A 22,047-nucleotide genomic window follows, 5' to 3' on the forward strand; every position below is an offset into this window, starting at 1 on the left:
CAGGAATCCAAGTATGGTGTTTGGTTGTTTTCTCAGAGTTCGATGGTTGCCATCTGGCATTGATAGTGAGATGGTGTTGTCATCAGTTTCTAGATGCAGGAAAGGAATAGATCCTCATCTGTTTCCTGTGGATAAGCAAGAGGTTGATAATCTAGTAAAAATCTTGTTACCTTAAAGAAAGCAGACTTGGAATTTGTTTATATAACAGCAGCCAGCTGTGAGTTTCATGTGAATATTGTAACTTGTTAGCGAGCTGGAGTTATTCAAGACTTTTTATTTTTTTTAAATTAGTTTTAATTAATTATTTTTCCGTGTTCTGTATTTTGTTCAGTCTACTTTTGTAAAGAAACAGTTTGATAAAAGGTGAAGAACTTTTTTTTCTCCTTTTTTGTTAATTGATTCAGAAAGCAAGTATTAGAGGAGGAAAAGAGATTTTATGACTAATTTTGAAATAACCCTGATGTGCTCTGACTTGATAATAAGAAGGCAAGAGAAATAACAGTAAGTACTTGCTAGCTCTATAGATACGAAAGTGAAGTAATTTTATGGATAACTTGCTTAGCTGAGTAGCTGGCTTATATTCTTGTTTGTCTTCTCTTTGTTGCTCATAAATCTTTCAGCATTTACCATAATCATTTATCACTTTTCCTGTTTCCAGTTTTTACAAGTTGCTTTGTCTATGCTCACCTCCAAGTCCAGGTTCTGTTTAACTAAGGAAGTTCAGGCAGTTGAAGCTTTTGCAAAAAGGAAGAAATGGTGGGCCACCTCTTGAACTTTAAAAACAAAATACACGATTAAAAAATCTGGCTCTGGTGAAAGTATCTCATTTTCCTTTGATCCTGGTTGACTTAGTACATGTAATACCTTGCATTACTCTGCTAACATTTAATAATCCACTTGTTGGCCTGTGCTATCCCTATCTTCTAGTTATTGGAGAAATGCTAGTTGTCTTTCATTACCCGAGAAATAATTATTATTGTGTTTTCTGTCTGCCTTTGTGCACTTACTTTTTTAATATTTTTTTGCTGGAAGCAATAAGGCCTGTATCAATAATAACCCCCATGAAAGATTTTGGTCTTCAGAACTATCTTTTTATATAAAAACAAGCAAAATGCAGAGGGAATTTTTTATTAAATATTAGACATCTGGGTTGACTGCATTAATTTTAAATCATTCTTATAATATTTCCTCTTTTCATTTGGTTCTTCAGATGCTCACATAATATGCAAATCATTTTACAATGAATACAAAAGAAACATTAAATATATTAAAATCTGCATTTTAATAAAGTTGTCAATGTATAATATATATCCTGCAACTAAGGAAGAATGATAAAAAGTAATAAAAGGGTAATTTAGACATAGAACTATTTAATAACTTTTCATATTTTACAATCTGATAAAAGTAAATGTAGAATAAAAAGCTTTGGACTCATGTTTTAAAATGTCCCTTTTTGAGTTCTGCCTGCTGTGTGCTTGCTGCGTGGTTCTAAATGTTATAGCTAATGCTTATTATACACTGTAATAATAAAATGATCTTTTTCCATTGAAATCCCAGCATGTAAAATGTATTGGTACATTCTTTCTTGTTCCAGATGGAGTGGATGTTGAAGATGACCCTACCTGTTCTTGGCCAGCATCCTCACCTTCCAGCAAGGACCAGACTTCCCCTAGCCATGGAGAGGGTTGTGATTTTGGAGAAGAGGAAGGTGGCCCAGGACTACCCTACCCTTGCCAGTTTTGTGACAAGTCCTTCAGTCGCCTCAGCTACTTAAAACACCATGAGCAGAGTCATAGTGACAAGCTACCCTTTAAGTGTACCTATTGTAGTAGACTGTTTAAACATAAGCGGAGCAGAGACCGCCATATAAAACTCCACACGGGAGATAAGAAGTACCATTGTAGTGAGTGTGATGCAGCATTCTCTAGAAGTGATCACCTGAAAATTCACTTAAAGACTCACACATCCAACAAGCCATATAAGTGTGCCATTTGTCGACGTGGGTTCCTCTCCTCCAGTTCATTGCATGGTCACATGCAGGTTCACGAGAGGAACAAAGATGGCTCCCAGCCAGGCTCTAGGATAGAGGACTGGAAATTGAAGGACACCCAAAAATGTAGTCAGTGTGAGGAAGGCTTTGACTTTCCTGAGGATCTCCAGAAGCACATTGCAGAGTGCCACCCTGAGTGTTCCCCGAACGAGGACAGGGCCGCCCTCCAGTGCGTTTACTGCCACGAGCTTTTTGTAGAGGAGACTTCACTTCTGAACCACATGGAACAGGTGCACAGTGGTGAGAAGAAAAATTCATGCAGTATTTGCTCGGAGAGCTTTCATACGGTTGAAGAACTCTATAGTCACATGGATAGTCACCAGCAGCCTGAATCATGTAACCACAGCAATAGCCCTTCTTTGGTCACTGTCGGGTACACCTCAGTATCTAGCACTACCCCAGATTCTAACCTCTCAGTGGACAGTTCTACAATGGTAGAAGCAGCCCCACCCCTCCCAAAGAGCCGTGGGAGGAAGCGGGCTGCCCAGCAAGCCTCTGACATTACTGGCCCCTCCAGTAAGCAAGCAAAAGTTACCTACAGCTGCATCTACTGCAATAAACAGTTATTTTCAAGTCTTGCAGTACTGCAGATTCACCTAAAAACTATGCATTTAGATAAACCTGAGCAGGCTCATATTTGTCAGTATTGCTTAGAAGTGTTACCCTCACTCTACAACCTGAATGAACATCTAAAACAAGTCCATGAAGCTCAGGACCCAGCTCTGATTGTTTCAGCCATGCCTGCCATGGTCTACCAGTGCAACTTCTGTTCTGAAGTTTTTAATGACCTCAATACTCTCCAAGAACATATTCGATGTTCTCATGGATTTGCAAATCCTGCTGCTAAGGATAGTAATGCATTCTTTTGTCCTCATTGCTATATGGGGTTTCTTACTGATTCTTCCTTAGAAGAGCACATAAGACAGGTCCATTGTGACCTTAGCAGTTCCCGTTTTGGTTCCCCGGTGCTTGGAACACCAAAAGATCCTGTCGTGGAAGTGTATTCTTGTTCCTACTGTACAAATTCTCCAATATTCAACAGTGTTCTCAAATTGAACAAGCATATTAAGGAAAACCATAAGAACATTCCTTTGGCACTGAATTATATTCACAATGGAAAGAAATCCAGAGCCCTGAGCCCACTCTCTCCTGTGACAATAGAGCAGACATCTTTAAAGATGATGCAGGCAGTCGGTGGGGCTCCTCAGCGTCCCACGGGGGAATACATTTGTAACCAGTGTGGGGCAAAATACACTTCCCTGGACAGTTTTCAGACTCACTTAAAAACTCATCTCGACACTGTGTTGCCCAAACTGACCTGTCCTCAGTGCAACAAGGAGTTTCCAAATCAGGAATCTCTGCTGAAGCACGTCACCATCCATTTCATGATCACCTCAACGTATTATATCTGTGAAAGCTGTGACAAGCAGTTCACGTCTGTGGATGACCTCCAGAAGCACCTACTGGATATGCACACCTTTGTCTTCTTCCGTTGCACCCTCTGCCAAGAGGTTTTTGACTCCAAAGTATCCATTCAGCTTCACTTGGCTGTGAAACACAGCAATGAAAAAAAAGTCTACAGGTGTACATCCTGCAACTGGGACTTCCGCAATGAGACGGACCTCCAGCTCCATGTCAAACATAACCACCTGGAGAACCAAGGCAAGGTACACAAGTGTATTTTCTGTGGTGAGTCTTTTGGAACTGAGGTGGAACTGCAGTGCCACATCACAACCCACAGCAAGAAGTACAATTGCAAGTTTTGCAGCAAAGCGTTCCACGCCATCATTTTGTTAGAGAAGCACTTGAGGGAAAAGCATTGTGTCTTTGAAACAAAAACTCCCAACTGCGGAACCAATGGAGCTTCTGAACAAGTGCAGAAAGAGGAGGTAGAACTCCAGACTTTGCTGACCAACAGTCAGGAGTCCCACAATAGCCATGATGGGAGTGAAGAAGATGTGGATACATCTGAACCCATGTATGGATGTGATATTTGTGGTGCTGCCTACACCATGGAAACTCTGCTACAGAATCACCAGCTTCGAGACCACAACATTAGACCAGGAGAAAGTGCCATAGTAAAGAAAAAAGCAGAGCTCATTAAAGGGAATTACAAGTGCAATGTCTGCTCTAGAACCTTCTTCTCGGAGAATGGCCTCCGTGAACATATGCAGACCCACTTGGGGCCGGTGAAACATTACATGTGCCCTATTTGTGGAGAACGGTTTCCTTCCCTTCTGACTCTTACTGAACACAAAGTTACACATAGTAAGAGCCTGGATACTGGAAACTGTCGAATTTGCAAGATGCCCCTCCAAAGTGAGGAGGAATTTTTAGAGCATTGCCAAATGCACCCTGATCTGAGAAATTCCTTGACGGGATTTCGTTGTGTGGTGTGCATGCAGACAGTGACCTCTACATTGGAACTCAAAATTCATGGGACATTCCACATGCAAAAAACAGGGAATGGGTCGGCAGTACAAACCACAGGGCGTGCTCAGCATCTCCAAAAACTGTACAAGTGTGCTTCTTGCCTGAAGGAATTCCGCTCAAAGCAAGATCTAGTGAAGCTTGATATCAATGGTCTGCCATATGGTCTATGTGCTGGCTGTGTGAACCTCAGTAAGAGTGGCAGCCCAAACATCAGCATCCCTTCCAGCAGTAGTAGACCAGGCTTGGGCCAGAATGAGAACTTGGGTTCCATTGAGAGTAAAGGCAAGGCAGGGGGACTGAAGACTCGGTGCTCTAGTTGCAATGTTAAATTTGAATCTGAAAGCGAACTTCAGAATCACATCCAGTCCATCCACAGAGAGCTCGTTCCAGATAGCAACAATACGCAGTTGAAAACACCCCAAGTATCGCCAATGCCCAGAATCAGTCCTTCCCAGTCGGATGAGGTAACTTTCCTTTTTATGTTTGCTGTTTAACCTCCTCAAGAAACTATCTCCACTCTATCCTCACACTTTCTCCAGCTTTATTGTCACTTGCCAAGAGAGGTTTAGATTGAAATGTGATCTAGTTTTCCCCCATAGCTGTTAGCTAGTAATTACTTGCATCTCGATAAGCAGCATTTTGGATTGAATGGTGCAAAATAGGACTAATTCCAGTGTCCCTGGGATATTGTCTTCTCTATGACTGAAGAGACCAGCATTCATGCCAGCACAACTGAGATCTGGAATCTTAGCACAGCTCCACTGTGAACCGAAATCCCCAGCTATGACTTGTGTGTATAGCAAATAGATAATGACAGAAAAGTAAGATACCATGAGCCAACATGCTGGCTTAAAGAGTAAATTAAAAAGAATATATATTTGTGAATAACAAATTGGTTCAGGGTGGCTTTTTAATACCATGCTGTCAACACTCACTGTTCTCTTTTGTCTTCTGGGTAGAGATGAAAACATTGCCTCACAACACTATTTAAAGAAATCATTCATCAAATAACCCATGCACAGCACCCTGACTAAAGTCACCACCCAGGTTTTCAACTCTTTTTTTGGGTTTAAGGTTCAACATTAATTGTTTCTTCTTACTTTGAGATGGTTTTCATATACTTTTCCCCCAAGATGAAGACAAGAAACAAATTCATTCTAAAGAGGCAGTTTTATAAACCATCCATCCTAGAAGTTGAATTGAGCCCTTTTTATTTTCTTATGATTTCTTTATTGCTTTGGTGCCACTACTCACACTCAGCTTCTCTTGTTCCCAATTTGTCCAAACTTTTATTGGGACAAATGAATGTCCCTGGGAGAGCCGTCTCCTTTTATTCCAGGGTCACTGAATTTTCCTTATCAGTTCTCTGCACTCACATCCATTTGGGCACACCCACGGTGCTTCACTCCAGATGGCTATCAGGCAGCCAGTAGGGGATATCTGAAAAGACAATCGCAGTGCCCATCTTCTTATAATATCTCATCTTTGTGGCAGGCAAATTCCTGAACTTTGAATCTATTTTTCCTTTCCTCCTCCATAAGACATGTGCCATAGAGATTATTATTAATAATTATTATTATTGCTAATAATAGTAATAAGAAAGAGACAAATTGGACCTGTGATATCATTGCTGTAAGGAACTGCTAGGAGCGGGGACTTTCTCTACTAATTCAGTTCAGCACTTTCTCTTGTGATTTAGAGTCTTAGTTGCCTAGAGCAGAGGTATTAAACACATGGCACCAGCTGAATGGGGCTTGCAACATTCCTGAGTGCAACCTGAACTAGATCAAAATACAACTGAAAAATATTTAGCAAAATAAATAAAAGCATAATAAAACATCGATAATGTTAATATGTGGTTTTCTAAATCAATTTGTGCCCTTTGGGATCCTTGTGTATGGTTTAGTGGCCTCTGTTTCTATTTGAGTTTGATACCACTGACCTAGAGCACTTCTGCAGTGACTTCTCCAGTGTACATCAAAGTCAGGACTTGACTCCCAGGACTTCTGGGCTTGGAGCTGCCTCTTTATCCACAATACAACTCTGTCTCTATAAAAATAATAATGGTAATAGCAATTAATTTCAGTTCTTTTTCAGTCCTGACTCTCCATGACCCCATTTGGGTTTTTCTTGGCAAAGATACTGGAGTGGTTTGCCGTTTCCTTCTCTAGCTCATTTTATGGATGAGGAAACTGAGGCAAACAGGGTTAAGTGACTTGTCCAAGGTTACACAGCTAGTAAGTGTGTGAGGCTGAATTTGAACCCAGGTCTTCCTGACTCCAGGCCTAACTCTCTATTCCCTCAGCCACGTGTGCAATAGTCCACTTAATATTAAAAACAAAAAAATAAAAGTAGTATAGCAACTTGTCCTGGGATAATTTCTGTCTGAGGATGACAACAACAACAGCAGTACCTTACCAAACAGTATAGGGCAGCTCAGAAATTAGCTTTGAGATTGTTTCATACTTTCTTTTAGACCAGGCAGGGGTGGGGAACCTGAGGCCTGAATCAGTCAGAAGGCCGCACCTAAGGATCTAGAAGGCCACATGTGGCCTCAAGGCCGCAGGTTCCACACCCCTGGACCAGAGATTTCCCTTGAAATAAAAATGTTAATAGTTGATATTAGTTGAATGACATTTTTAAAAGTAAAGGTTTTTTTCTGAAGAAAAAACATTATTCTTAGGTTAAGCAGCCACTGAAAAACTGAGAGATTTGAGTTTAATTTGTATATCACATGGATTTAATTTAAATGTACGTAGACATTTTTAAAGCAAATACAAAAAAAAAAGCTCAAGCCGCTTGTCTTTTTTTTTTGTTTGTTTTTAACAAAAAAGATTCTGGAAAGAGCCTCTGCTAATTTATTCCTTCTTGTTCTCTCTTCATTTTCCTACTGGTCAGGCCATAGATGCCCCTTCATCATTTTGGCTTATTTTCTGTTATATTCTTTTAACTATTGGATTTATTATTAAGATTTGAAATGCAAATATTTCAAAGAGGAGGGATGATACTACAAATGCATCTCTAATGAGCTACTAAGTATTAGTGACAAGTGGATTTAGAATTGTTGAGTTAGAGCTGATAGTTTCCATTCTTATTCATAGGACTGAGTCAAGCTAGCTCTTGAGGATGTTCCTAATCTTGATAATAATTAGTAAGCTTTTCTATAGCCTTAATTTACTTAGTGTTCCATGTTTTAATATTAGTTAAGAACTTATAACTTATTTTAATATTTTCCAATTAAAGAAAAGGATCTCATAATAAACTCCTCCTTCCCAGAGAATGTCTAAGGAAAACAGTTGCTTCTTGAATGGTTTCTCTTAATCTATATTTGAAAGAATGTAAGCTTCTCAAGGGAAGGGGCCATTTCATTTTTCCCTTGTGTCCCCAGTGTCTTGTATACGTCATATGCTTAATAAATGTTTGAATTGAGTGGAAAGTCTTGAATTAAGATGTACATGTTTCAAGAGATTATACTTTTAATTTCCTAGACTTCAGACAGATTTGAATTTCCAACAGTTTTCTATTTATTCAGTCTCTCAGACTTTACTCCATGGTCATAGACTCATAGCTTTAGAATTGGAATGGATCTTAGAGTTCATCTGAGCCAACCCCTTCATTTTAAATAGGAGGAAATGGAAGTTTAGAGAAGTTGTTAAATAACTTATCCAAGGTCACTAAGTTGTAAATGTCTGGGCCAAGATTTAAACCCTGGTCTTTTCCGTGCTCTTTTCACTTTATCACATTACCTTTGTTAGACTTCATTTCTTATGTCATTCCCCTCATTATCGTCGTCAGTATCATCATCATTATCATCATCACTGTCATGATCATATGAAATCACAATGAAGTATTGAGTCTTTTCCTATCTGACTCTGTGCTGGGTCCTATATAACTTAAATATCACCTCCCTTCTGGGAGTTCATAATGCAATATAGACAACATTGCTATGGAGGTCATCCAGAAATATGAGAGGTTAAACACAACTGGCAAGAAACAGACAAGACAGAGTGGTAGCCTGATACATCTTTGTGAAGGAGCATTTACATAAATAATTATTTTTACTATTTACAGAGTAGATCATCTGTGTCTTTTCAGGGTGGGTAATGTGTGCATTAGATTACATGGCACCTAGAAACTATCAAGAAAAGATGTCATAAGAAGATCAGACTTTAAGAAGCCTTTGGTGATAAGGGATATACTTTATGTTAGTGAATAACATAGCCAAAAGAAATTAGATATTTGTTGTATGTGACTTGGAACACCTATATAGGAACCTGATGCATTGGAGACATAGGTGGTATTTTACTATTTTTTTCCGTCAGTAGGGCTCATGACTTTGAAAAAGAAAAGAGTACATGGTAATTAAAGATCTGGTAGATAGATGGTGTCAAAAGTCAGGATTTGTTTTTCTGGACCATGACTTAAGAACCAGAGTGCTATACTCCTAAAAAAGGATGAATCACAATACTAATTTTTGCTACATGACTATCCCGCCAACTTTTCTCAGCCTATATCTCTTAAATAATGTTTTATGCCATTTCTGGTGTGCAGAAGTGTGGTTAGATGGTATATCACGATCACTAACATGTTAGAGCCTGTGATCACCAAGTCGTTTCCTATTGCCCTTTGGGCTATTTGTAATTCTGGTGCTTCTAAGATCAGGTAGTTCCATGACATCACATCACCAGAAGAATACTGGTATTGAAGAAATGAACTTTTAGGTAAGGGGAAGAGTTTGAAATCATCTAAATCATTATGTAATCCTTGAAATGCAATTCATCTCATTCTCTTCCTCTTACTCAATTCTGGGTCAAGCACATTATCAATCTACAGTGTCTAGTCAAGATATACATATTAGTGGCCTAATGTGATTGACAGACTTTCTAGCAGTATATAATGGCTTGTGTATTGTATTTTTCATCCACTTAATACATGCAGTATGAGTGGTTAGACATTTTTATTTCTCATATATTTACATTTTACTGAAAAAAATGTGGCTCAGTGAAATTAGTACAGTGTTGTCTGTGAATGAAAGCATTTGCAAAACCTATAATTAATAATTTAACCTATAGTTTTCATTTAAATTTATACTATCTTCCATGATAGTGCTGAACTCCCTTTACAAACATATATTTCCCTTTTAAATGCTATACTTGATGTCAACGTTCAGTAGATTTCAGAACAAAATTAACTCTGTGCTTCTTTTTTCTTGCAAGGTAACAATTGGATGCATATGTGGGCAACATGGATGTAGTAGTTAGGGCTTCTGACTGTGTGTCTTGTGTGTAGTATTTAATGTACATTCATGATTATCTTCCCTTTGAGAGTACTACCTGGTGGTATTTTTGTCCATAAGGTATTTTATGTGTCTTTCTATCAGTGTTGTCTAGGGACTGGTATAACTTCTATGCAAGCAAGGGTAAGGACTGTGATTAAAAAATAACATCAGATACTTCCTTCCCAAGACTGTTCTGAACTTTTATTCTCCTGTGGTAAGACACATCAGTGACAGTGACCACAGGACCTTAGTTATTCATAATTTATTCAGACTGATGGCTAAAGAATACTAGGGACCACCTAGTGCAGTGTAGGCTGTGGGCGAGATTTTCCTAACATACAGTAGATTGTAAATGGCATAAGGAAAGATATAATAGTAGTGGGGCATGGATATCAGCTAGAAGACTTATTCTGATCCAAGTAGAGTAGTCAGTAATTTTTATCTGCTTTGCTAAATTTTGTCTCATCAATCAACCAGTGAGTATTTATTAAGTTCTTACTATGTTCCAGGTACTATGATAAGCTCTGGATATACAAAGAAAAGAAAAAAAAATAAATTCAAAACCAAACCACAGTCCTTGCCCTCGAGGAACTCACGTTCTATTGGGGGTCAAAAAATATGCAAAACTACTACATACATATAAGGTATTACAGTAGAAAGAAAGTAAGATACTAATAGTGTTGGGGTTGGGGGAAGGACAATACCAAGAAAGGGTCTTGCATAAGGGATTTGAGGTGAGTCTTGAAGGAAGTCGGCGAATCTAGTAAGGCAAAAGTACATTTTAGGCATGTGGTATAGCTGCTGAAAAGGCTTAGAGTCCAAGATGGAGTAACTTGTGCAAGGAACCACACAACCAATGCTGTTTGATCATAGAGTACTTAGAAGTGAGAAGAATGAAAAGGTAGGAAGGGGCCCATCAAAGCCAAACAAAGGATTCTTCATTTGATCCTGGGAGCCACTAGAATTTATTGAGCTGAGATGGTGGAGACATAGTCATACTTATGCTTTAGGAAGATCACTTTGGCAGCTGAGTGAAGAATGAATTAGAATAGGGAGAAACTTGAGGCAGGGAGATAAACTAGAAGGATATTGTTGTAATAGTCCACACATGAGATGATGCACCAGAGTTGTGACTGGGTGAGTAGAGAGAAGGGAATATATATGAGGTACTTGTGAAAGAATTAGTGACAAGATTTTTCAATAGATTGGTTATGTAAGCTAAGTGGGACTGAAAAATTGAGGGTGACAGCAAGGTTGAGAGCCTGGGTGACTGGGAGGATGATGTTGCCCTCTAAAGTAATAGGGGGGTTTGGAAAAGGAGAAGGTTTGGGGAGAAAGATAATTAATTCTGTTTTGGACATGCTGAGTCTGAGATGACCAATTGCAGTTGGAGATGCAATAAGCACTTTAGGACTGACTAAGTGGATCTTAAAATCATTTGCATAGAGATGATGATTGACGCCATGGGAGCTGATGAGATCGCCAAATGAGATAGTATAGAGCAGAGTTGCTTAACATTTTGGGGTGTCCTGAACCCCTTTGGTAGTGTGGTGAAGCCTCTGGCCTTCCTCTTAGAATTAAAGCCATAAAAATAAAATATTTAAGTGTGACCTGGAGAAAGATCCAGCAAAGGAGAATGAAAAGGTGCAGTTAGGTACCAGAGAGGCAGGACAGATGACATAGTGTTAAACAGAAAACTGACTTACTTAATTTCTATTTTGTTTTCATCTTAGCCATCAGAAATGATTATCTATAAAATTTAAATGGTAGAGCGAATTGGGCAGTGGAAATTTGAAATCCAAAGCAGGTAAAGAGAGTGAAAAAGAACCTAGCAACTTTATTTAAATACAAATCTCTAAAGCATGATGAATTAAATCCCAGGATACTGACAAAAATTACATAAATATGATCACAAAATACTATTGAAAATCTTTGAGAAATAATTATGTCAAAACCAGTGAACTTTAAAAAATATAGAATGTATTTTTAGACATATAGTTAAACGTATAGTTTTAAGTCCTTATGGGGAAAAAACCCCAATAACAATTATTAACATTGGTTCATTTACCAAGTCTATGATGCTGTCATTCTAATGTGACAAACTTGCCTAGTTTACTTTATTCGTAGGGTCACTAGATTTATTTTCTCAAGGCATTTAACACATTTTACCAAGATACCCATGTATACAAGATGGAGTCATGTACAAGATGAGAAAATTAAGTAAGCAATCACCTGTGTTTCCAAATTTTTGGTAAATATGACCATATCAGCGTAGAGAAATCTCTTTTGCAGAATGCGATAGGGCCCTGTCATTAGCCCTGTTGAATATTTTTAAAAATCAATTGAAAATTGAAAGTGTGCTTAACAGATCTGCAATTGACATAAATCTGTGAGGAATTACTTGTATACTGGATGTCAGGAGCAAGTTTCAAAAAGATTTTAGAAGTTGGGAAGAATAGACTAAAATTTTTTTAAAAGAACTTTGGTGGGGGCAATTTTAAATCCTACATTTAAATGTAAAAAGTCATTATGTAATTATACTTAAAAGAACTTAAAATAGAGTTCAAGATTGTGATATAAGATTAGACTTATCCCTTTTCTTGCATACTGCTAAATGTACTTCACTGCCTAGATCCTGCCACTTATTCCCACGTAAAGTATCTAGTTAATCCTTTTCACCACAACTGTCTTAGGTTCATACGCCATTAAGTAATCTCCTCTTGGGACTGATTACCTTCTCCAATTTTTGTTCCCTTCAATCCATTCTGAATTCTAAGATACAGTCTACCATTTCCCATTTTGATTACATCTTATCAAGTATATCTGAGGACTTTAGGACTGGAGATTTTATGGGGCCACTATCAAAAGAGGTAGACTAGTTCATAGCAGACGTTGTTGTTCAGTTGTGTCTGATTCTTCGTGCCCCCATTTGGGGTTTTCTTGTTAAAGATACTGGAGTGGTTTGCCATTTCCTTCTCCAGCTCATTTTATAGATGAGGAACTGAGGCAAATAGGATTAAGTGACTTGCCAAGGGTCACACAGCTAGTAAGTGTCTAAGGCTAGATTCGAACTCAGAAAGATGAGTCTTCATGACTCCACGCCTAGCACTCTATCCACTGGGCCACCTAGTTGCCCCCACTCATAGCAGACTAGGTCTTATCATAGGATTTAGGTAAATCAATATTGGATATAAAATATGCTAAACATATTTTTTAAATCTTCTATAGAAAAGTTATCATTTATATATACATAAATTAATGAATATGTTCACTCATTTCTTCCTAACGTAATTATGTTTTATACCTTTCTCACCAGTAGATTGTATGCTGCTGAGAACTATATGGTTTCTTGAGAACAGGTACTTACGTCTAACCAAAACTATGAGCCCAGTAGTTGTATGCTAAATAAAGCAATATATCTGATGAGATCTTAATAAACATTTGATGTTTATGATGATAATGATGAATAATAATAGTGCAGATATGGGGAATAGTGTATGACATGCAAGAATGGCAGAAGTAGATCAAGGAAGCAATAGGATAAATAGCTGATGGCAGACGCCCAAAAAGATTTCTTGTGAGGAATTTCCTTCTTATCCTAATCTTCACTTCACCTCTCCTAGAATCTCAGGCACAGCCTAATGGCCTTCAATTTTGGATAATCCTCACATTGTTAAATTGAGTCAAATTGTTAACAAATTTTTCCTTAAATTCAAACGAGATGGAAGCATGGTAGAAAGACAGGAGGAAATAAAGCACATCAAAAAGTTGGTTCCTCATTTAGACCACTAACCCTTTTCCTCAGTGCAGGGTCAAACTCCTGTCAAGCAGGCAGTTGGATTGCACATTAAGTTGGGCCAGCATCATCCATTCCTCTTGCATCCCTCCACCCCCAAGCAAGTCAGTGGGCTTCAGCCTCATGTGGAAAGATGGTACCATTGTTGGAGCATATATGGTTTGAACTATGTTTCTAAAGTATGGTTCCACACATATACTTTTATTCAGATCCCTTTTGCGACTAATAACCAGACTTCTAAAGCAAGGTAGCCAGCTTGGATTTGGATATGCTCTGTTTATATAGAAATACAGTTTTCTTTGTGGACAGCAAATGACTTGTGTAAGAATCAAAATATGAACCTCTCTTCAATAGCACCACATCTTTAGTTAAACTAAATTCTCAGCCTTTGGGAAGACATGTCAAGAAGGCAGGTATAGACAGATCAGGTGAAGTGTCTGACACTATAGGATTATTGGGAGAGAAAGGATTACTAAGCAGTGTGACATGATAAAGGACTGGATAACGGAAAGAGAGGAACTTATTTTATTGTGAAGGAATATATGAAGCCATGCAAATGCTGTGCAAGAGAGAAAATGTGGAGCCAGGGGCTGATGAGAAAGATTTTTTTTTTTTTTTAAGCAGCAGCACCTCGGTTATAGTAGGAGGAGAAGGAAATAATGCTGAAAACAGGGAACTTGGGAAAATGAGTTGTATTAGTCAGACTAGGAAAGAGATGACAAGTACCTGGAGATGAGGTATTTGATTTCCAGGGGGTAAGGATGGATGTGAATGATGAGATAAAGAAAGCGAGGGCAGATCAATAGAGGAAGTAAAGAATCAGGGCATGTTTATGATGACCATAAGGTTCCTTACTGGAGATGATATGGTTATGATCCTCAACTGTAGTTTGAAAATCATACAAGAAAGGAGAATTTAAGCAATAGGAAAATCTTTGCCTGTTTTCTTTTCTATCTTGTTATCTAGTTCCAGCTTTCTCAAAATGCTAACTCGAGCTTGTATTTGATGTACTTATAGCTTATTCTCTGAAATCCTTATTTGATTTGTAACATAATGTTAAACAATGTATTAGAAAATGAGACTATTGATCCCAGAGATAGAAAAGTTCACTGTGTCATGAAGTAGAAACATTCAGTGAGCTTGCTTTTCTCCTTTGCATGGAAGATGTTACCAACTTTCCTTCTGAACACAAGGGAATATCCCTCTGTCCCACTCCAGTGTTGCCTGCCTGAGTCTGATTCCAAGAAAAATCACTCCTCTGGACCCAATAGCAAGGAATTTCTCTATATTATTTTTCAAAAGAAATGGTAACCATAGTGGAATGTCTGGTCTTTCAGTATCTATGGACCATACACTGAGCATTCTTCCTCCTTTGAGATTATATTTCAGAGTTGTTCATAAGTCAAATCATTTCCTTCTATATCTACTCGACATGTGCTACTGGGAGAGAAATTCACACCATCCATTCTTTAGTAGATTGATTTTTCTTCAGGGTTGTATAATAGATAATCAGTTTGGTTTTTTTAAATTTTTCTCTTGATTTGTAGCTTTATCTTTGAGTGTGGTTCCTTATCTTTTCTTCAGTTGTTTTTAGTCCTGTCCAACTCTTCATGACCCTATTTTGGGGTTTTCTTGGCAGAGATACTGGAGTGATTTGCCATTTCCTTCTCCGGCTCACTTTACAAATGAAGAAACTGAGGCAAATAGGGTTAAGTGACTTGCTCAAGGTCACACAGTTGGTAAGTGTCTGAGGCCAGATTTGAACCCAGAAAGATGAGTCTTCCTGACCCCAGGCCCAGCACTCTATCCATTGCACCACCTAGCTGCTCTATTTATCTAGATTACTTTATATGTGTGAAGTACTTTTAACTGAGGAAGAAATCAGTGGAGATGATAGTATCTTACAAGAGGAAATGACGAGGAAGATCAACAGAAGCAATAGAGGCTAGTCTCACACATCTGATGGCAATGTGGAAAGTGGGAAAAATAAACAGGAAATTTGATATCTTAACACTAGCAGATAAATGTGAGCTTCCATATGTTGCTAAAATTTAGTGGGGGAGGGGTTGGAATTAGGAGTATAATAGAGCAAAATGGAAAGTTTCAGTTTGTTACAAAACAAATTTGAAAGAAAGGGCAATAGGGGAGCAACAGATGAAGAGTTTATACTGTGTAGAAATCAGAGTAGGAAACTGTAATAGAAAACATGTGGTAGAGAAAGCACATAGGAGGAAAACAGACATGATATTGTTGTAGGAGTATACAACAGACCACCTTGACAAATGGTAGAAATGGATGATAAGTTCTGAAACAAATCCACAACTGGCACAAGTCCAGAAAATATTTACAGTGGGAGGTTTCAACAACTGGGACAGGTACTGGAAGTATCTTGTTAGTAAAAGTAGAGCAATGATTAACTTTTTTGTTTACCGCTAAATTGCTCATTCAGACGGTAGAAGAAGCAATAAAAGAATATACTATTTTAGATCAGATTCTGGCCAGCAAAGAATGGCAGTGATAGGAATGCTGGGAGAAAATGACTCTGATGTGACCCTATCCTTTCAATAAGTGTCAAAAAGTTAAGTGAAAAGATAGCTGTGTTTCCATAAACTACAGCACTAAAAAAGTTAACTCACAAAGGCTTGGAGAAACTTAAGAACAAAATTCTGACAAATGCAATTGAAAATGATACAGATGATGAAAAACAGGGAGAAGTGTTTCAAGAGAATGATTTGGTTACACAGGAGGCACTGTCATCAAATCAGATTTTAAAAGAAAAAAAAGTCTTTTAAAAGATGGAAGCACTCTCATGCAACTGAAGATGAATGCAAAGCAGTATTTTGTCTGAGAATATTTTTTATTAGAATAGTGTCAGGCCATATAAAATCCAAAAAAAAAATGACTCAGGCTTGAAAAAAATGCTAAATATTTTAAAAAATGTTTGATTATCAAGCCTTTATTTTTTTCTCCCTTCTACCTCCCCACTGCACTGGAAAAAGAACACAAAACATCCCCAAAACCCTTTTTTTTTAAACAAATAAGTGTAATCAAGCAAAACAAATTTTCACAATGACCAGGTCCAAAAATGTATTCATTTTGCATATTAGTCAAACACCTTTCTACTAGCATTCTTAACGATTGATCCTCTGAACAAAAATGTTTTCTAAAGTCATTTGAGGAGCAAGAAAAGACAGAAGGAGGGGAAAAATCTCCAGTTCGAGGTGATCAGACAATGTTAAAGGAGGAGAGAAGGAAAGAACTGTTATTTGGCTCCTATTTTCCTTATCGGGAAGGCAGTGAGCATAGAATGTTGGGTTTTTAGTCAGAAAACTTGGTTTCTAGTCTCAAATCTAAAATTATTCCATAGTAATAGGAAAGTCCCTTAACCTTTTTTGAATTTCTCTCGACTCTCTAAATCTGTAATTTATAAGTGGATTATGATCAGTATTGATGGATACAATCCTCAAATCCAATTGACTATAAGCTATTAGACAGGGCAGAGACTGTTTTCATTTTGCCTTAACACCTAAGGTAGCATGCACAATGTAGTAGGAGCTTGATTTTTGCTTGTTAGCTTATCTTGGATTGGATTGGAGAAAATCACAGATCACTGACATTTCTCTATAACATGCATTCTCTCTCTGGGAGAATAATCTCCAAAATGTAAAAGGATAGAATTGAAAGAATTAAAAACAAATTTAAACCCAAGATAAGCAATACTTTAGTAAGAAAATATCAAGAACTTAGTAAATAACTATGTGGAAGAAGTGTAGTCCACCCATGACAGGATAGGACAGTATATGGCATAGAACATAAATATGGTAATTCTAAGAAAATATTGGCCAACAATATGTGGCCAACTGCCATTGATTATGACCTCGAGGCAGGAATAGGTATCAGAGGCAGTGACATGATTTCATTATGGGTAGTGAATTGCTACTGCTTTAGGAGAGCAGGAGCATATGTGAGCAGAATTGGAGAATGTCTCAGAGGCATCAGATTGGGACTGGAACAAAGACTCAGAGTAGTTTCAGCAGCTATGATGGTACAGAGTTCCCATAGTCCTTCTTGACTTATCTGAATTGATTATTGGGTTATTTCTGTAAGACTTGAACTGCAAAGGACAAATTCTGTCTTTGTGTCTTCTGGGAGTGCTGGGGTCTCTGGAGAGATCTTACTGTACTTACATGTGTAGGTTGTGGAAGTGAGCTGAGCTTGTAATGCTATCTGGGCTCAAGATTTGTTGAGTAGCACATATCTTGATTTTCTTTGAGGTTTTTCCTTCTTTCAAGTGGTAACAGAAAGCACATAGTTGCTTTAAATGAGTTTGTCATTTGTCCCAGAGGGACTAGGATGTTAGAATAATTTGTAGTTATGATTGCTGAACAGTATGAATCTTTGAATAATTGCGAAGAACATGGAAGGTGCCCACCAAATAGCGATGGGCAAATGTTTCAATATTTTACAAGGGGAAGGATTCCACAAACTAGAAGACGAGGAACTTAATGGTAGTGATCTGTAAAATAAGACAATGGATTATTTATTTAATTTAAAACATCTTTTCCAATTATCAGTGGATTATTCAATGATTGTTTTATTCACATTGAGAAAAGGAAGCAGTTATTGCTGAAAACCAGAATGTGTTCATTAAAAACAAGGTATGATTTAACATTATTTCCTTTTTTTTGACAGGGTTATTAGACAAGGTCAGGAAAATGCCATATACATGTTATACATGAATTTACTAAAGAATCTGACAGAAACCCTCATGATAACCTTGAGGACAAGATGTAGTGATATGGCCAGACTGAGAGTAAAGTTAGTCAGATTTAGAGCACTCTGAACACTGGGACCAACATGGAGTTGATTATTGATGGTGTGGTGAGGTTGGTATTAACCTCAAGGGAAATGATGAGTGATATGTTGCAGGATGCTGCAGGGCTTATCCTTGGCCTGTTTGGTTCAACATTTTCTTCACTGACTTAGATGAAGCTAAATACACGTTTAATAAACTCATAGATGATGTGAAGTTAGAAATGGCGGCTAATATGTAGGATGACAAAATTAGAAATTAAACATATCTCCAAGAGACTGGAATGATGAATGGAATTTAAAAATAGAAACATAAAGAGGGAATGAATGTTAAATCCAGTAACTAAGGTTAAGAAAGACATCTGCATAAGTACAGAATGGGTATGTGAAAAGGCCTGGGGATCTTCAGAGATTTCAATTTGAATATGAGTTAACAGTGACATGATAGCCAAAAAAAAAAACTCTAATTATAACAGACCAGATTAAGAGAAATGTAGTGCTCAGTATGAGGGAGTGTCGTCTTCTCTAACCATTTCAATTTAATTAAACAAATATTTTGATCAATGATTTGATCAATTGCTTAAGGCATTTATTACACACAGCCAGGTGCTGTACTGGGTGCTAAAGGCTGAAGTATAAAATTACAGTCATCTTCAGGGAGCTTACATTCTACTACTTATGCTGTGTAGACCACTAGACTGGATGTGATATAAGCTGAATGTGCATACAGTCCTTTACTGTGATTATTGTCCTATCTAGAATAGGCGTGAAATACAATCACAGATAAGTGTCGTCAGGGAGGAGGGAAGAAAAAGGAGAAAAAAAGGGAAAAAAATGAAATTTACATGATAACTTTATTATATATTTAAAATGAATAGCAAGTTGTACCTAAAAGATTTTCAGTTTCATATGCAATCATTATTTTATTATACTATGTTATGGAAATGCTTGTTTTATTCCATAAATTAAAAATAAATAAAGAAAAAATGCACATTGAGGACATATTGTTGTTGTTCAGGTGTGCCTGACAATCTGTGACCCAATTTGGGGTGTTCTTGGCAAAGACCTTGTAGTGGTTTGCCATTTCCTTCTCCACCTCATTTTATAGATGAGGAAACTGAGGCAAACAGGGTTAAGTGACTTGCCTAGGGTCATACAGTTAGTAAGTATCTGAGGCCAGATTTGAACTCAGGTCTTCTTGACTCTAGTCCCAGTGCTCTATCCACTGTGCTACCGAGCTGCCCAATTAAAGAAATAAAAGAGATGTAAACAAGGCACTATGCATTCAGAATGTTATAACCCATTCTGAGAGATATCAATAAGTTGAAGTAGGTGTAGATCAGTGGTTCTTAACCTGGGGTCCATGAACTTGTTTTTAAAAAAAGATTGAAATAATTTTATTTTAATATTATTGAGTTCAGTATGATCCTTTATAATCTCACCTAATTTATTTTATGCATTTACCAACATTCTGAGAAGAGATCTGTAGGCTTCATGAGATACCAGAGGGTTCCATGACAACAAAATGCTTAAGAACCCCTGATTTAGGGAAACTCTTCCATATCCTCTAAGAATCAATCAAGGTAGCTAGAAATGTTTAGCAAAGAGAGGAGAAAGCTTAATATGGACATGATCACTGTCTTAAAATATGTTAAGGGTAAAAGAGAGAATTAGATTTGTGCTTGATTCCAGAGGGTAAAAGTTGAGTCCCTTGATAGAAAATTATAAGGAATAAGTTTTTTCCTCCCCCTAAATATTAGAAAGGATTTTATATTCATTAAAGTTGTCACAAAATGGAATCCACTGCCTCAGGAAGCATAATAGTGAGTCTTCCATCATTAGAAGCCTTCAAGCAAAGGCTGGATGACACCTGTCAAGATATCGTAGAGAATATTCACGTCCCCTATACTTTCCACATGGAGGAGTGGACTAAATGACCTTGCCTCTGTGAAGGAACTAAAATTCTGTTATTCTAAGATGTTATTTAAACTCAGGGAGTTATCAGCAGTATCATTGTCATCACTCTCATCATTTAAACTTTTGAAATTTAGAGAGGCTTATAGCTTAATTATAATTAAAAAATATTAAATGTCCTCAATGAAGATAATCAGAAGCATTGTAATGGGAAAAAATATTTCTTAACAGAGATTTGCTTTGTGGATTTATGCTGTCACTGACGATTAGAACTGGTTGGCACCTAAAAGATCGTCTAGCCCAACGTTCTGACAGAAAAATAGAAGCATTGTGGGGGGAAAAGAGGATATTGAAGGAACTTCCATTTTTTCCATTTCATCAAATTCTAGAAGATTTACAGAAATATGCAATGGAAGTAGATGTTGAAAAGGTGCCTTACAGATCTGAGAAACTAGGGATTTTGTATAAACTATAACTTCCTTGTGATACTTGGATACTGCCTGTACACTGGAGGAGACTGTGAGGTCCAGTGGTTAGATTCAGACAATCATTCATGTACTAATAATCTTTTCTTCATGTATTTTTATTCATCTCTAAAATAACTGGGATCATACTACTGAACTACTTCAGTGGTGATATAAGATGTTACCATGTAGATGATGCATCCTATTTTGAAGTAAATGTAAGAAATGCAAGAAATAAAAAAAATTACTGAGAAAGGTTGTGTGTGGGTCCCTTCTTCCTCAAATTCTTTAAATATGAATCAGCTATTCATTTGCCGTCCAATAATAGCCCTTTATGTACCTTATGATGACATTTCTTTCACCTTCAGTCCTCAAGGGGATATGATCATTTTTCATTATGTCTGATAGAAAATCTTCAAAGGTACCAAAATGTATAGATAGGCAGTAATTGTTAAATAAATGGTTGCATATGCATTTGTACCACAAAAGTTTCAAGATGGTTTATTGACAGGCATTATAAAATGAATTTGAATTACTAGAAAGATTTTCTGCTAATTTCAAAATCAAGCATAACCTTGAAAAGATGTCACCTTCTCATTAATCATCAGTGCTTTTAAAGTATGTATGTATCAGGTGTTCTTGTTTCATGGAATTCATTTTGGAGACAAAAGCATGCATTGCCAAGTTCAGAAGCTACTGAAGTTCTGGTATTCTTTCTGTTTAGGGGTGAACTTTCCATGACATTGTATTTCCCTGGAATAAAGCAGAGAAAATACTCTTAAGGCTTTAGAGTTGTCAAATTACTCTAGTAATACCAAATTTTGATGAGTTAAATATGCATAAAGCAAAAATAGATGGATTAAACTTCCACTAAATATAAAAGCCTTTAAAATTAAGCAGAAAAGTTGCATGACCAAATAAATTTGTAAGACCCAAGATGTTTCTGAAATAGACTGAGTTGCTTTGCCAAATTCAATCTGCTTCCAGATTTATTGTTCTTATGTTATATTTATTTGTCATCTCTAACATAGTAGAACAAGCGGTTAGAAAAATTCCTTGTATAAATGCACAAATGCGGGATTTGAAGACATGTGGCCTGAAATTCACTACTCAGCCTCAATCACCAATTTCACCTACTTTTCACTAAAGCCCCTAGAATGGAATTTTTCAAACACCCCCAACCCAGATTTTCTGCTCCCAGTTCTAAAACGTCATATTTATTGCAGCTCCATCCCATACTCATAAAATTATAAGGTTCAAAGCTGGAAGGAACAATCTAGTCTTATTCCTTCACTTTGTA

The 22,047-nt window shown here is 37.3% G+C and overlaps 1 protein-coding gene across 7 annotated transcripts in view; it reads left to right on the top strand.

The window, feature by feature from the left end:
* The window catches only part of LOC114031689 (zinc finger protein 521), a 343,123-nt gene that overhangs the window by 139,471 nt on the left and 181,605 nt on the right, over positions 1-22,047 (top strand). For all 7 annotated transcript variants that reach the window (XR_003567769.1, XM_027846845.1, XM_027846840.1 and 4 more), the window contains one exon: positions 1,595-4,947. Coding sequence is in view for 6 of the 7 variants with exons in the window: in XM_027846840.1 (XP_027702641.1) it covers positions 1,595-4,947 (3,353 nt within the window). In the remaining variant the exon portion in view is untranslated. The remainder of the gene's footprint in view (positions 1-1,594; positions 4,948-22,047) is intronic.

The sequence above is a fragment of the Vombatus ursinus genome, unplaced genomic scaffold (assembly GCF_900497805.2).
Source record: "Vombatus ursinus unplaced genomic scaffold, bare-nosed wombat genome assembly UNPS02015255.1, whole genome shotgun sequence".
NCBI classification, from domain to species: domain Eukaryota; kingdom Metazoa; phylum Chordata; class Mammalia; order Diprotodontia; family Vombatidae; genus Vombatus; species Vombatus ursinus.